Below are 15,825 nucleotides of genomic sequence, written 5' to 3'. Positions count from 1 at the left end.
TGCAGGTCCTTGTTCCCAGGATGTTGAGACTGTGGGCCTGAGTGGTGTTTACTGTGGCTCCCTACTGTATTTTGTGCCTGTATTTCATTTGCCTGCAGATGAGGAGCTTGTGGCAGGGGCTAGGGGACTGTATGCACCTGGGTCGGGTTGTGCAGTGGAGCTGGGAGAGCTGGAGAGCGCGCCCCAAGCTGGGGGCTGGAAAGCGTCCCTTGGCCTCCGATACAGGCATAGCCCTGGAGAATTATCCACACATCATGCAGCCAAGGTTCAGTATGTTCCAGGGAATACTTAAACACGAGTTCACTTCTGTTTTCGTTGGATGAAATATTAAAAGTATGCTCTATCAATTCTTACATTTTGCTAGAATGGGTCTACGTGGTTGAAGTGTTGGACCTTAAATCTACCCATGAGCAGCCTTTTAAAACAGTCTAGTCAAAATATGACTCTTCAGCTCTGCTTACGCATATTTGCTCCCTTGTAGTTCGCAAATACATGTTTGCTGTATGTGCTGGTTACTTTTATTTCCTTTGGCACTGGGACAGCTTCCTCTGGCAGTGGCACAGTGCACGGTTAATTCTTGCATCAGAATTAACTATGAAGATGACAGAAGTTTTATTAGGGGTGATGGCACCTGGAACAGCAAGCTTTTTACTTGCCAGTTTCTAGAATTTTTAAGGGTTATTTCTCAAATATGAATTTGTGGACTTTTGTATGGATCAAGAAGAAAAAAATAAGTACGGACACAGACTGTTCTTTTCATAGCGCTCGTCTGTTGGCTTTGGTTGTGTTTTAAGCTCTGTTTTAAGTTAGCAAACATTCTTTTTAAAACAAATATATATAAACAACAACAAAAAAGATAAACTCCCTTTTTATTTTTCTTCCTCTGTGTTTTTGGAAGCCTGTCAGTCTGCCTGTGTCATAGTCCTCACATAGTAAATACTGAACTAATGTAATCTAAAATTTTCAGTGAAAAGTGTTGTGGTTTTAATTCCAAACATGACCCAGCCTAGGCTTTACTTGTGCATGCGCACATCAATTCTGGACACTTCATAATCCAGCTGCCAATAGGCGATATTTACCCACTTCACGAGGGCCTTTTATAAAATAAATTTTGAATGTTGTGCAAATTGAACGTTACGTGCTATGTAGATCCAAAACTTCTGGCATCTACCTGCGACTGAGTGTGGGACACACTGTTATCTGGGAACTTTGCATCCAAAGCCAGTGCTGGCAATGGGGGAAGGAGGATGTCTCCTTTCTATGGATCTTCTTTTCGTGAAGTTTGAATCCATGCTGTTAAATTTCCTTGCCTTTTGTTAACTTGGAGTGACCTCTGCTGGGGAGAATATGGTCCAGCGCCGTTAACTCTTTGCTGCCCACGTGTATTTTTCCTTTTCAAAGAGTTGCAGAAGCAATTAGGTCAAAGTATTACATAAACTGAATTGAAGTTGCTCGTGGTAAAGGAATGTTCTTGGTCGGATTCTTTTTTTCTGATTACGCTCTTGATATCTATTTTTTATATTAAATTTTCAACACCTTGTAAAACATTACTGCTTTCACTGGAGTTAAACTTAGAAAAGACTGGCTTTTATGAGGTAATATTTCTCCTCAGCAGAGCAAGGTTATTCCATATGGCAAATTTTCCAGTGTTTTGTCTAGTCTTGTTTGTTGTTCCAAGCAATGGGCTTCTATTGCTTCACTTAAGAAACTGTGCCGTGGGCCAACATAGCTTGCTGTCCAGGAATGCTCTCTGATATTCAGCCTAAGTTTTCCTTGTTTAGTTTTATCCCATTATTTCTATTTACATCCTTGTATAACACATTCACTCTCCCTCCTTAGTGTTTACACCCTTCAGATATCTCTAGGCTGTTCTCATGTCCCCTACCTCCTCATTCATTACTGAGCCAAGCTATAAATATTTAGCTTTTTTAATCTTTCCTCATAAATAAGTCCTTCCTGCCTTCTGAGAAATTATGTTGATTTTCTCTGAACGCCCTCCAGTTTGTCAATAACCTTTTGGTAACGTAGGGCTCAGAATTGAACATAATATTTCATATATACTACAACATAAAACATGTTATAAACATATAGTTAAGACTGCTGGTGCGCATTTCTGAATAACCAAAATGCTTAATGCTCAGGCAATATCTGAGTTAAGAGTTCTTTCACAAATTTTAAGGTTACTTGTGCCACTTTCACACGTGATGTGTGTGTGTAAGTACAGGTGAAACATGGAAACTAATCTAGAGGCAGGAATTCTGAACTCAGAAATACATGTTCAGTTTTTGGTACAAGACTATTGTTGCTTGCTAATCGTATTGCGGTAGTGGTCTTCTGGAGACTCTTTGAGTCCTGGTTACCCCATTTATATCCTTAGGTACTTCATTTGTGGCTGGAAAGCCTGAAAGTTTACAAGCTAAATATGTTTATATTCTTAATACGAAGTTTAGATAATTTCCAAGGGACTCATCCTTCCTTATCTTTATACTTCAACTCTGTTTTTTTAACACATGTATAATATTGTGTATATACTGCTTATATAAACCAGGGGTGTAGTAATTAATGTAACACGGTAAAGGTAGTAATTGTAGGGCTATGATAGGCAAACCTTTCACTTTTGCATCTATAGTTAGGTTTCCTAAGATACTTTATTATATAAAGCTTTGATGTTTGTCTTCTATATAATTCTGAAGAATGTGTTAATGAAAAGTAAATAGGTATTGTAGAGTTAAACATATTGCAACTGTTTTCTTGGCAGAAGTTATTTGTTCTCCGGTGCAAGAATTGCTTAGTGGTACTTCTGGGGTCAGACAGGCAAGTTTTGTATTCTGTTCAGCAACTCTGTGCATTTTCATGCAAGTCATTAGGAAATTTTAGGAGCCTTTGATGTTCAGCTTGCACTGAATGTTTCTAGGCCCCTGTGTATGTGGCGTGTACAGAATTGCGGTGTGGTGTATGCTGGAATGGGCAAGGAGAAGAAAGGTGGACAAGAAACATGGAGAATCTGTGTGTCCAGAGCAGTGTGCTCTGGACGTTCCCAAACAGGGTATTATGGCTAAACACGTGTGAAATATTTATATATAGATGGCTATAATAATCAGTTAAGAGTGTTTTTATTTGATCTGCTAAATTTTTAAGATATTAGTGGATTTTTCTTCCAATACTTTCTTTTCCTCTACTAAAGATACAGTTCTAGCTTCTCAAAAAATAAAACCACAATTTTGTGACTTTATAGGAAAAATGCTAGGTATCACGAAGCTTGCAGTATTGTTGCAAGAGTTGACAACAGGGTGACAGGCATCAGCTCTGTATGTGTATCTATCTCAGCCTTAATTGTTGCGCAGAGTACTTGTATCCCCCCTTACATGTTGAGCAAGCAGCATTTGTCTGTTTTACAAATAACTATGGTCATTCCAGCAAAATTGAAAGTAAACCTGGTATTTCTAACATGGCAAGTATCACTAGCTTAGATGCAATGCTTTTAGAATGTGTACCTCATCTCTGTTCAAGGTTACATTATCTGTAATGACTATATTGGAGAAATTGGGATTTGGTGTGATTCTCTACTGCCTAGCAATATGTTTGTGATTTCCGCAGTTAACTGCATGCTTTCGTTTAGGTTAACAGCATAGTATGGAAAACCTGCAAATACCTTGATGGGCACTGGACCACATCCTGTGGACATCAGCTTGCAACGGGCTCCTCGTGGTAGACTCTTGAGGACTTGAGTACCCTCTGAGGGATTCACATGCACAGAATTCTTGACAAGAAAAGGGCTTAGTTATGTGTGCAGCTGAGAAAGTCATATTCTTAAGACTGGGAGAGGTCTACTGTGTCCTAAATTATTTAGTAGACTACCTTTTAGTGTGAACAGCTGCCTTCTGAATTGTTTTATCTCAAGCAGAGGCAGTGTCTAGAAGATAGACTCTGCCATATCCTTGCATATAATGTCAGTGTTTGTATGCCCCTGAGATCTTGTTGCTTCTGCTTTAATTAATTGGCCACACAGTCTTTTATTAATTACCTAAAAAGTTATAATGGTTTTAATTTAACAACAAAGATAAGCACTGCACTTTTTTTCCCACATCTGCAAGTAAGTTTTGCATGAATGTGCAATTTTTTTTTTTTTTTTTTTTTTCTGGAAAAACATATGAAATGTTAATTATGTAGCAGGGACATGAATGGTATAAACTGTACTGAATGTTAGAAGATGCTTAGCAACAAAGGTTTCCAAATATAGCAATTTATTATAAACTTATCCTTCTATGGCTGCCTGTAGCATTTCAAGAGGGTGAATATAAATATAGCTTGATTTCTTCAAGAATATTGTTTACAGAGAAAGGAAGTATTTGCTTTGTAACTCTTAGAATTTATCTTGAACATCCTTGTTCTTTACACATAATTTCAGTGTGCTGATATAAAACACTTGGACTGTGATAAGATAGCATCATGAGGAGAGGAAGAACAAATGTCTTTGTTTAAATAGTGGTCTCTCTTGCAATAACATCAATTTGGTTCCAGTGAGGATGCTGCATTGCAACCACTGAAACTTTGAGACTTCTGTGAAAGAAGCACTAATCACTTTGGTTTGCATCAAAATTTTTTTTAAATTGCCTGATTGTAATACAGTTAAAGGTATCACCTTGCTTAGCCTTTAGGATTATAACGATTCACTGGCTTGAGCTTGTTACAGAAATAAGAAATTGAGCTACATCTTTGACCAGTATGAATCAGCATTACTCTGCTGAATCTGTGAAGCTACTTGCATAGACATATGATATGGTCTGTCATCTTATGTTCATAATTTTAAGAGTCTTGTTGTTTGGAGATCTTATTGTCTATGGTATTCATTTGGCCCTTTTATTACCCCTGCGTTCTGATGAATAATACAGCTAGGATGGAGAGTCCTTACACTGTTTAATCGATAGCTCTGTATATTGATTATATGTAGATATTAGATCTGTAAAATTATAAGTTATTTAGGGGGATACTGTACTTGGCTTTTGTTGGAGCTGAGAAACTTCCTGCTGTATCTTTTATGACCCAAAAAAGAGTTTCTGCAATCCACTTTCATTAAAAAGAAAAAAAAAAAAAATTAGGCAATTGAAGGGCTGGCTCCTAGGTTTTTTGTTTTTCCCCGTAATTGATGGGGAAGTAAATTCCCCTGAAACCCAGGAATGTCTCTTTGTTAGATCTGTATGGTTTGTGGTTTTTTTTTTTCCCCCTCAGCTTCTGCAGTTTTGGTAGCCTGGCCACCTGCAGGAAATGTGAGCCGTTTGGGCTAATGTGATCTAATGTGATTAACAGTGAGTCTCTGTGCACCCTGAGGACCAGCCTCTGACTGGTCTTTCAATTAGACAAATGCTGCGTTCAATATGGGGCTTCTCAGCCTTGTATCTCAAATCCGAGCTCTTCATTTCAGCTCAGTCACAGTCTTGATGAAACAGCCTAGTGTTAGGGCATCAAGAATATCTATCCTTTCTTTCAGCCATAAAGGTTCAGTCTGAACCTTTCCCAACACGATTTGGACCTGAGTTCTGCTGGGGGTGTACAACAAATGTAAATATTTTTCTTGGGTTATAATCCTAAGTGTAGGAATGTGGGCTGAGACACTGTTGAAAGTGTAAATTTTGACAAAGGCAGTTGATGACCAAGGCAATGGGATTGTTTGTTTTGCAGGGTGTTTTTTGGTTTATTTTCAAATTAACTGATTGCAGTTACAGATTTTAAAGGGAAAGCACTGCTTGACATGCTATAGTTATTTTATTCCCTTATGGAAAGTGACTGAAAATACCATGTCTATGTTGTTACTTTTTTTTTTTGTAGCACGGAAAAAGATTGAAACTATGCTGTTGCAAACAATCTGCTATTGCATTCTCTAACTGAATACTGGTTCCCATGGGACATTCAAAATGAGGTGGGAAAGACCGCTTGCCTTTTTATAAAAAGGTCATGTAGAAAATGTGGGGGTTTTTTGGGAAGATTAATAACATGTATAGTCAGATGGTCAATACCAAAAAAATGTATTCTTATGAAATTGAGACATTTTTGCAGAAATGGCAGAACACTGGATTTTGAAATGCACTGAAAAGTCCAGGCACAATACAGAAGTAAAGCTACAAATTAATTTTTGGACTGGAACAATTGAGTTTTCTGACACTGTGTTCCATCATGCTAATTTACAGTGTAAGAAGACCAAGAAAATCCAATCCCCATCTTCAGCATTCATGAGTTTTAAGTTAGTGCTGTGTTCTGTAATTTTAAAGTTGGGTCCTTTAATGCAGAAGCTGTTTTTAAACCAAAGCAATTGACCTAGTTTGCCGTCTTAACAGGTTATGAACAAATGCGTCCTTGCTTGCACGCACGCATAACAAAGCAATGTGGCTTTTTTGGACTCCGACTGTAACATATGGTTTTTGATTGTTTCTTCGAGCACTAACTCAGAATGATGGCTTTCGTGCAGAAGTGGCTGCATCTGGATGCTGCTGAGCAGCTTGAAGGAACTTGCTTGAGACTGGGTGGAGTGTGTTGACCTTATTCTTGTCTGTGGGATCCCTTGCCCTCTTTCTTAGGATTTCCTCCCCTCAACATCTTGTGGGGCAAAGATAGGTCAGAATTGGCTTTAGAATTGCTGTCTTAGATATTTAAAATAGTTCAACTACTTTCCTAAGATTCCACAAAAATTGTGTTATTTTAGCTGCGTAGGGTTAGATTCTCACCCTTTTACTTTGGTTCAGTGTCATTCTGATGTGATAGCAAAATTTCTGAATCTTTTTTTTCCCTGCGTCTTTGCATACGCTGAGTGCACAGATGTTTCCTTAGTGTGACCATCTTTGTCACATCTCTCACATCCAGAGAGAAAAAGTCTTGCGCTGTTTGCCTCTCTAAAGAGATGCTGGTGCGTGTTATGTTGCTTTTTGTAGCTATTTTTTCTTATATAAAATCTTTGGCCTTTTTTTCTTCATTTTGTAACGGTACTTGATTTTTGTTTTTGTATGGAGAACGTTGCACTTACTGCAGTCAGGGCATGGGAACTTTTGGTTTTCATCATAACTAATTTTAAGTGTGTTTTTATCTGAAACTGGCTTGCAGTTAATTGGATGATGGGATTGCTGACTTCATATACACAGTTGTGGGTTGAGTACTTAATAATCTGTTTAAAGCACATCCCATTCTGTCTGCCGATATTCTTTATTTCCTGCTTATATAAATATTTTCGGAAGAGTTGATCAATAACCGTCCTTAATATTTTAAATTAACCTTCATGGCAGATAGGCACTGTGTTCTTGCTTCTGCAGCTTGAGCGGTACAGAAGAAACGATACTATTCATGTGTGGCAATGCATATAGAAACTTCTGCGTTTGAATGGGTTGGAGGGTCAGCCCCAAAACAAGTTGTTTGGTTTGAAGGGTGAGGGGGTGCAGGACGCCAGAGTAGCCCGTGTTGCTGCAGCCCTACCTGTGCAGACCGGTGGGCTGTGAAACGGCAGTCAGAACGTCATTACTCAGCTTGCAGATCCTGAAAATTTAGCATTATGTCATTTTGCTTAAGAACAAAATAAATTTAGGGCAGATAGTGTCTTGGGCTGGGTCATTGGCTGAGCTGTGGTGGGAACAGACAGTTCTGTGTGGTCCCTGTTTATTTTCTAGACCTGGGAATCAACACAATGTTGGTAACCCAGCCCTAAGTCACATTGACAGGAGTGGTGTGCTAGTCACTATTCTGCTTATCGGGTTTTGCATCCCTCAGGGGCTTCAGCTCCCTGGATGCAAAGCTGGATGAGAGCTGTGTGCCAGGCAATGTTATTCCTGTAGCAACAGAAGAAATCCTCAGCTGTCGGTATAGCACCTTTGAATGAATGAAAGTGATTTAACCAAGGCTAAACTGATTTTTGAAGACACTCTGCAGTCCGCTATCTTTTAAATTATCCTATAGGTTGGGGTTTTTTTCTACAATGATCCGAGCTGCTTGCTCTCCTGTGTTAACTTTAAAGGTTTTGCACATCTAAGAACTGAAGACAACTTCCTGATCTTTAATCTCTGAGAAGGGTTTCGCAAATCTGTGGACTTTCTTCTTGGTAATACAACATGCAGTACACGGAGTCATTCATCTTAACTGGCATTTTGCTAACTGAAAGGTATTCTGCAGACTTACACGCTTCCTTCTTCCTCTCCCATCATGTCTCTTCTAACTTTCCACCTCCTGCCAGCAGAAGTAGGATAACCGTGCTCACTGTTACTGCTTGACCAGCACTGCGGTGTTTTAGAGTTCATGTTCACTGCAGCCCTCCAGTAACCTGGCATTAAATTATCGCAGGTGATTCAGACTTGATTCCTTGTGATGCGGAAAGTTACTTTATTTCCTGGTTCTGGAGCAGGCTCCAGTTATGAATTGGAATTATATATTTGGACTAAAACTATTTTTTCTCCAAGATACAAGCATACTTTTTGGGGAAATTACTTGTTTGAAAGGCATATTACATTTTAAGAAGCCTTTAGTATCTTTTTTAAATTTTGGAAAGGCAATCGTTTTTCATTTTGTTCTCTGTTCTGTTTTTTCATGATGTGTCTGATACTCATTTATGCCACTTTGTCTTGTTTTAGGCAGAATTTCATTTGACACAGTTGTGTTTCTAGATTCAGATATCTTTTGAATTTTGGCTAACGCTTCTCTCCTTAGTTCTCTTCAAATTTTGTTTAATCAGTTGGCTTGCTCTTACATTCTTTGAGTGACCATAATATGGGAACATCTGGAGCTCAAGTACAGTGTCATCTCTGTGAAGCAATTGGTATGCATTTTTTTTCCTTTCAGCTTTTGTGCTGAGTCTGGTTTCACACGTAACTTGAACAGCAATGGTAATAGACTCTGTTTCAAATACATTTGAGGTGCAATTCTTTCCGTACTAAAAATCTGTAGGAGTTTTTTTCCCCTCATAGTACATAGGGAAGGGCTGTTATGATTCATTTCACTCCATCTTGCTCTGCTGGCTTGAGAAAGATCCGAACGAACCCGTTTAGAGTAGATTTTCATCTTCAGGTTGCAAAGTTGCATGCTTTCTCAGTATCTGAGTAAAAAATGATGTTTTCCATAGCTGTGCTTTTTTCTGAATAAGCTAGCATCAGCTATACTTCAGACAAGCTATTTGTGTTGAAATGGTGCTACAGGAGAAAAGTTCAGTGTTTTCTGACTCCCTCTCAGGCTCCAGGTAAAATGTTTTCCTGGAATATATAATGGGAAACTTAAGATCTGAAAGCAGTCTTAGTTCTTTTGTTTAACTGATAAAAGATCATAAAAGATCATCTGATGAAATGTAGCTTAATTTGTATGTCTGCAGGAGTAAAATCAGTTAGCAGTAGGCATTTGTATGTAGAATGAATAGCTACTATTGGTGGACAGAGTTTAAATCTTTTCGGGCAAAGTTTTCATCGGTCTCCTGACTTGAACTTTTAGCTATATTCTGACTTGACAACATTCCTAATTACAATTAGACTGGCATTTAGCCACTAACTATTGCTTCTTGTCTTTCTGCTCTTGCTTGCTATTCTGGCGGTCCTTATTTTTCTTCTAACACACGTATGACTAACCTTAGCTTAGGTACATTTACATATGAGAGCAGGCTAAAAACAGGCAGTCTGGTATTCCTTATTTCCCTCCGTTGTCATTGTCTTAGCATAAATGATGTGTGTGTACCTGATCTGTGAATAAACTGTTTCCTGTATGAAAGAAGTTTTGAAAATACAGTTCCTCTTTCCTTCCTTTCCCTCCCCTGTCATACCTCTCAGCAACTTTTAGTCAGCTCCATAGACGTGTTCCAGCAAATGCTCTTCACGAAGGACTATAAATCGCGTACATAATCCCTACAGTAGATTAGTGCTCAGGTTAGCCGAGTGAATTTGCAATGTTATGGTTACAAGGGATTTAAGGGCATTATCCTTCCTGTGCAAACAGTATATGAAAGTTCTTCAGGGATTTTCCCATATAGCGCTGGCAGCTAAAGACAGATTGCAGAACATGGTTTCAAGAGCAAAAGTAAGGGTTTCTGCTTCCTGAAAATTTTTCTAAATAGGCATGCATTTTATATACAGATTAAATAAAAAAGAAATAAGTTAAAAAGTATATTTATAGGAGTCTGGTCCATGGATATTTTTTATTCCTTGGTAAATTTGTTGGTGTGTTTGATTCCATACTTATGTACATTGGGGAAAAAAAAAAAAGATAAAATCTATCCAACCAACCAAAAAAAACCAACCAAGCAAAACACACCAAAACCCCCTCCAAATTGTAGAAGTTTCTTAGGATGCAAATGGGAGAGCACACCTGAATTTTTCATGTATTGTGAATGGTGGTTCCTGCCCCCAGGCCAGAGGAAAGCTTGCTAGTGGTCTGCAGACATCGGGTGCTTGCCTGGTGCTGTTGTTCCATTATTTTATTTGGGGAGTAAAGGGAAAAAGAGCCTTTGCCTGGACATATCCCTGCTGTCCCTCAGTGCTCATGGCAGCTGCTCTTGTTACAAACTAGTGCTGTCTCACTGTGATGGGTAGGAGAGCTGGTTTGCTGGGTCTGCACAGGATGAAAGGTTGACTGAACAGGGGAGGATGTGTCTGTGGGACATTCTCTATGGAGCAGTGGTCCTTACCGGGTGATGGTGAGGCTTCCGGCTGCTAGGCAAACAGGCTTTGTCTGTGTCTTACTGTATATTTATGCGTAACTGCAAACAACATACACATGTTCTCTATTTTTTTTTTTTCTTGGATTTGACCGTCCAATATCCTGATGTAATGAAGTGCTATAAACTCCCTTTGTTTATGAGGCTATGATATGTTCAAGAATACATGTGATTTGTAGTGTATGATACTTGAAGATCTATAAAAGATTTCCTAGTATAATTTCGGGATTGTTGTCATGGAGAAAGCCATGCTGATTAAAAATTGTCAAATATAAAGCAAAAGAGCTCCTTATCTCAAAAATATTAAACACTAGAATATCTTTTGTATCCATTGCCTGTGAAGTCAGGTATGCTCCTCTTATGGTTTCTAAAGTTCAAAATTTATTTTAAGTTATATGAAATGCTTTTTCTATGCATAATACTGTTAAATTTTGAGGTGTAATATGTAAAGATCTAGAAGTAGAGGAAGATGCCCCATCCAGTGCCATTAGGAAGCTGAAATCTTTCCATACGCTGTTGAGCATTCCACTTCCAGCCATGCAGGAGAGTGTCATGTTGGATCTGACAGCTGTCACAGGGAGAAATGGTATGCGTCTTCTGGGTTTGGCCATAATAATTTGGGAGGGAAACGGCCAGATTAGCAGGGAAAGAAGAAACATTTCCTTTTGTAAACAGTCTTACAAGAAGATTACAGTTTCTTTGAAGCTACTTACAAATTCTGGTATTAGGATTCTGGAAGAGTAAGTCCAGACACGATGGATTTGTGGAAGAAACAGCTGATGGGCAGTGAAAGATGCATGATTAACAATTTTGTTTTGTTCAGTTCATTTCCTCAAGTGTCGTGTATATTCTGTTTTTGAAACCTAAAGTATATATGTTTGTTGTTTAGAGTGGATGCTTTCTATTATTTACAGTAGTGTATAATTATATACAGACTCTGACAAATATAGCAGTGTCATAGAATCATAGAATCGTTTAGGTTGGAAAAGACCTTTAAGCTCATCAAGTCCAACCGTTAACCTAGCACTGCCAAGTCCACCACTAAACCATGTCCCTAAGCACCACGTCTACACGTCTTTTAAATACCTCCAGGGATGGTGACTCAACCACTTCCCTGGGCAGCCTGTTCCAATGCTTGACAACCCTTTCGGTGAAGAAATTTTTCCTAATATCCAACCTAAACCTCCCCTGGCGCAACTTGAGGCTGTTTCCTCTTGTCTTATCACTTGTTACTTGTCGTAGAGTCCATTTTTAGGCTCAGACATTTGTGATTATGATCTAACACTTAGCCAAGCTATGAGCAAGAAAATCTTACAGGGAAACAATGCTATCGACCTCATGCATAGCCTGGTACCAAAGAAGGATCATCTGTACCAGGACAGGGCGTTCTGCTGTTTTTTTTCCCCTCTGTCCACTTAGTTTCCTCTGTTCTAGACAGACAGGATGAGTTGGTGAGGTAGAGCACACAGTTGCTGAACTGGAACAAATTGTTTATTTTCCATTGTTTGTAATCATGCATGACTTATGCTTGTTTCTTTTCTCTTTTTTTTCTTTTTCTAAACTGGGATTTTCCATTTATACACCACTGAGAATCAGTGTTGTTCACTATTGCAGAGGCTGCCTTCCGAGTTAAGTTTCTGCTCTGCATAGGGTAGTTCTAGGGGACCAGTCATGTACCCCTTTACTCAAAATAGGTAGCCCATGCCTGTGCAAACAGTCCCAGTGACCACATGGCAGGCTAAATACATCTGCGTCCTTCCTCCCCTCATGCAGGACTCGTGCTGGAATAAAATGGTGAAAACCTACTCGCCCACTTCTGAGCCTTGTCAGGCGCTGCCAAAAGGCTATTGATATTTATTAATCCTTGAGAATGAAGTAGCAGCTGAAAAGGAGCAAGCAAAGCTGAAACAAATGCTGTGCTCAGTCAGTTTACAGCAATGACATAGACTCAAACCAAAATGTTCCCATGCGAAAGATACCCAACAGCTAAGCTGAGATGCTCAATGTTTTCTGAGGTACTACGTCTGAATGTTCAGTTTATCTGCGTTATAACTTCTGTAGTGATAAACTTGGGTTTGCTGTAGTGTTTCACCTCCCTTGCCTCTGCGTTGCTTCTAGCAGCACGTTTTGCACCCTACCCTGCATTTCTTTACATTAAATACATCTTTCAGTGTCTCAAGACAAGGATGTGTTTTTCTGCCTCTGGCAAGCCACTGGCTGTATCCTTCTCCTGTTAGTAAGACTTTTCAGCCCCCTCCGGTTAGAGGTCAATCTGAAGTGCAGGAAAGAATGATTATGATAACAGGAGGAAACAGGAAGAATCATGCTTTCTTTTTCAATCTGTTTTTTATTATTGTTTTAATGTAAAACATTGTTTCAATTAAATGCTGACCTGTTCAGTGGTGTGTGCGTGCACATGCTGAAATGAATTCAGGCTTTGTTTGGAAAGCTGTGACCTCTTTATTCCTGTTCTGGATCAAGGCTGTTGCATTTCAAACCTACTGCTGAGGACTGAAATTTTACTCATACTCCTAGTAGCACTGGCAGTAATGATCCTTAAAAGCGGTATTCTCCTTGGGCATTTTTATGTGCTGTTGTCTTTCAATTTTTAAAATAAACTTGTTTGTTTTTAAGAATTCCTCATGTCATGAAAAAAAAATAACCATGACATGATTAAAATGCATCACATGGGCACCGGGCTAAACAGGTACCTGGTAGACCACACATGTATAGAAATGAGGAGCAGAGATCTTTATCAGTTACTTGCTTTCTCTATGACTTAATTTCATGCTATGTTATTTATTCTTTCATTTCTTTTAAAGTGAGAGTGCCATGTGAATTGACTTCACCAAAAAGAAAATGTAGGATTCAACCCCAATACCTGCTCCCATGCCCCAAAGTGTTAGCTGCAGTGACACTAGAATAAGATGTCAAGTTTGTTATTTGCTTGGATGTAAATTTTAAATCTGGGTGGGGTGAATCTATGTTGTCTTGCTTAAGTTTTTTGTTTGCTTAAAATGAACTGTTTCAGAGGAAGGAAGAAGGGGGGGAGGAATAACATGAAAATTGTCTGGGTTGTTAAAATGAGTCAGTTATATTTTATACTTGTCCTCTGGTGACCAGATTTTCATTTTTCTCCTTGGCCTCATGGAATGTTTTTATTTATATATCTTATTAGTTCTGGATGTTCTGTGCAAGGGGAAACCTGAATTACAAACTTTTTTTTTTTTTCCATTATTGTATTAAGAGCCTGGGTATTGAATGCAGGTGCTCAGACTCTGCCATAATTGGCAGTTTATGGAGAGACACCAGCTGTACTGCTTCACAGGGGAGATATTATATCTCTTCACACGCTGTATATATTGTAGGAAATGCAGAATTCCTGTCATTGTCAGAAACTTTGCATGTCCACATCTACCAATGCCTTGGTAGAAAAAAAGACAACAATCTGCTGAAAGTTAAAACCATGTCTGTTTTCAGAAACGGCTTATCCCTTTTATTGTCCTTTCATGTAGCGCTAATTGATGTTTTGTTTGGTTAAATACAGAAAAGATTTAACAAATGTTTGTTTTTTTATGGTCATGCAAGACGAACTGGTGTACTAACTGCCTCATTTTTTTTTTGTAACGCATGACAGGTTATATTACATACCTGCACGTGTGTGGATGTGTGTATACAAGATTATACTCATCATGTAATAATATACTAAATCACATATTTAACAGTTTCAGTTCACAGAACAGGGTTGGAAGTAGAAGCAATAGAACTCCAAATTATATTAGACCTTAAAAGGCGTAATTATACAGTGGGAAAACCACGATGCTTCTGGGCATCTTACACAACGGGGGCCGTAGTTGCTATCTCTGGGGAATGCCTGGGAGCTGCAGATGGTACCGCTTGGTCCTGCCCAGGGAGTATTGATGTATTGATGTGCAAGTGGGTGGGACTTGTGTGGCTTTTGAAGGATTGAATGATAGGGGGAAGCTAGGAATTAGTATCGAGATTTATAGGTATTGTATGCGAGTGATTTGGCCAAACAAAGGAGAAGGTAAAAGCTATGCCTGCATTTGAAAAGTGTGATCGCTGAAGAGAACGAAGAGCTATTGAGTGTTGCAGGGAACGTTTGTTGCAGATCAAGAAAAATATAGGTATCTGGCATCTTACTAGATAGCAAAATAGGGTTCCAATGAAAGTAAAAGAAATCTCATCAGTTTGTTTTTAAGAGCAGCTTGAAAAACACAGTCCTAATAATAGAGGAATGGACAAGGTTGCAGATGTCTTATGTGAGCTGATTTAATGTTTGCCTTGGATATTCGTTATCCCTCTTCCTCTGTGGTTTAGAAATGTGTTCGGGTCAATGTATGGACATTTGGAGGTTTTGCCCCGTTAGCTTCATCTCCGGGAACACAGGGGCAAGGCTGTTTCATTCTGTCTTTCGGAACAGATTTGGTTTATATTCTGTCTGTGGTCATTAAATCCCTTTTTTCTCGCTCTCTCATCAGAAGTCTCTTGCATGTTCTTTGACCTAGTTAAGGCCCGGCGTTGAGACATTCTTTTGAATATCATTTCCTTTTCAATGCTGCTGTGTGTTTGTGTGTTGTACACTTTATGTTTGTGAGAACCAGGAGGAAGTCTACATATTTCCATGGTTTTTTTTCTTTTTAATAGGTTTGTACGCATTGCGGAGAGCACTGGGGAAAAGACCTAACCTATTAGACAACGAGGTGGCTGGGTCAGTGATGATTGCTTTCAATGACTTCCTGCAGGGGATGAATGATGTCAGGCCCAGCGCCATGAGGGAGGTGGCAGTTGATGTGCCAAAAGTAAGTTATTTTTTGCAATATGCTAGCAACATTGTTAGAGCCACATTAAGAGTTGCAGTTAGGCGTTGAAATGCCCTACCAAAAGAGAGGAATTTTGTGAAGTGGAAGCCTCGAGTTACCAATAAATGTTGTGCATCATCTTTTTGTTTGCATATTTGTTTATTTAATTATAATTTTGAAGACCTATTTACAGAAGCTTAAGTTCCTAATGCTTTAGGAAGAGTTGGAAGTGCAGGAGCGTATCTCCTGATCTGTAGTTTTATATGCTGGGTGGGTTAATGGAATAAAAATCTTAAGATGTTTGCTCAAAGCAGATCCTGAATAGCTGTGATAGCT

At 38.9% G+C, this 15,825-nt stretch overlaps 1 protein-coding gene across 1 annotated transcript in view; it reads left to right on the top strand.

Annotated features, from left to right (window-relative positions):
• SPATA5 (spermatogenesis associated 5) overlaps positions 1–15,825 on the top strand; it is a 206,853-nt gene that overhangs the window by 12,086 nt on the left and 178,942 nt on the right. The window contains exon 9 of the mRNA XM_009289510.2: positions 15,335–15,489. Within this exon, the coding sequence (XP_009287785.2) occupies positions 15,335–15,489 (155 nt within the window). The remainder of the gene's footprint in view (positions 1–15,334; positions 15,490–15,825) is intronic.

Source organism: Aptenodytes forsteri, unplaced genomic scaffold (assembly GCF_000699145.1).
Source record: "Aptenodytes forsteri isolate BGI_AS27 unplaced genomic scaffold, ASM69914v1 Scaffold109, whole genome shotgun sequence".
In the NCBI taxonomy this organism is placed as follows: domain Eukaryota; kingdom Metazoa; phylum Chordata; class Aves; order Sphenisciformes; family Spheniscidae; genus Aptenodytes; species Aptenodytes forsteri.
Note: the sequence above shows the minus strand (reverse complement) of the source record. Positions and strands in the feature narration are given on the sequence as shown.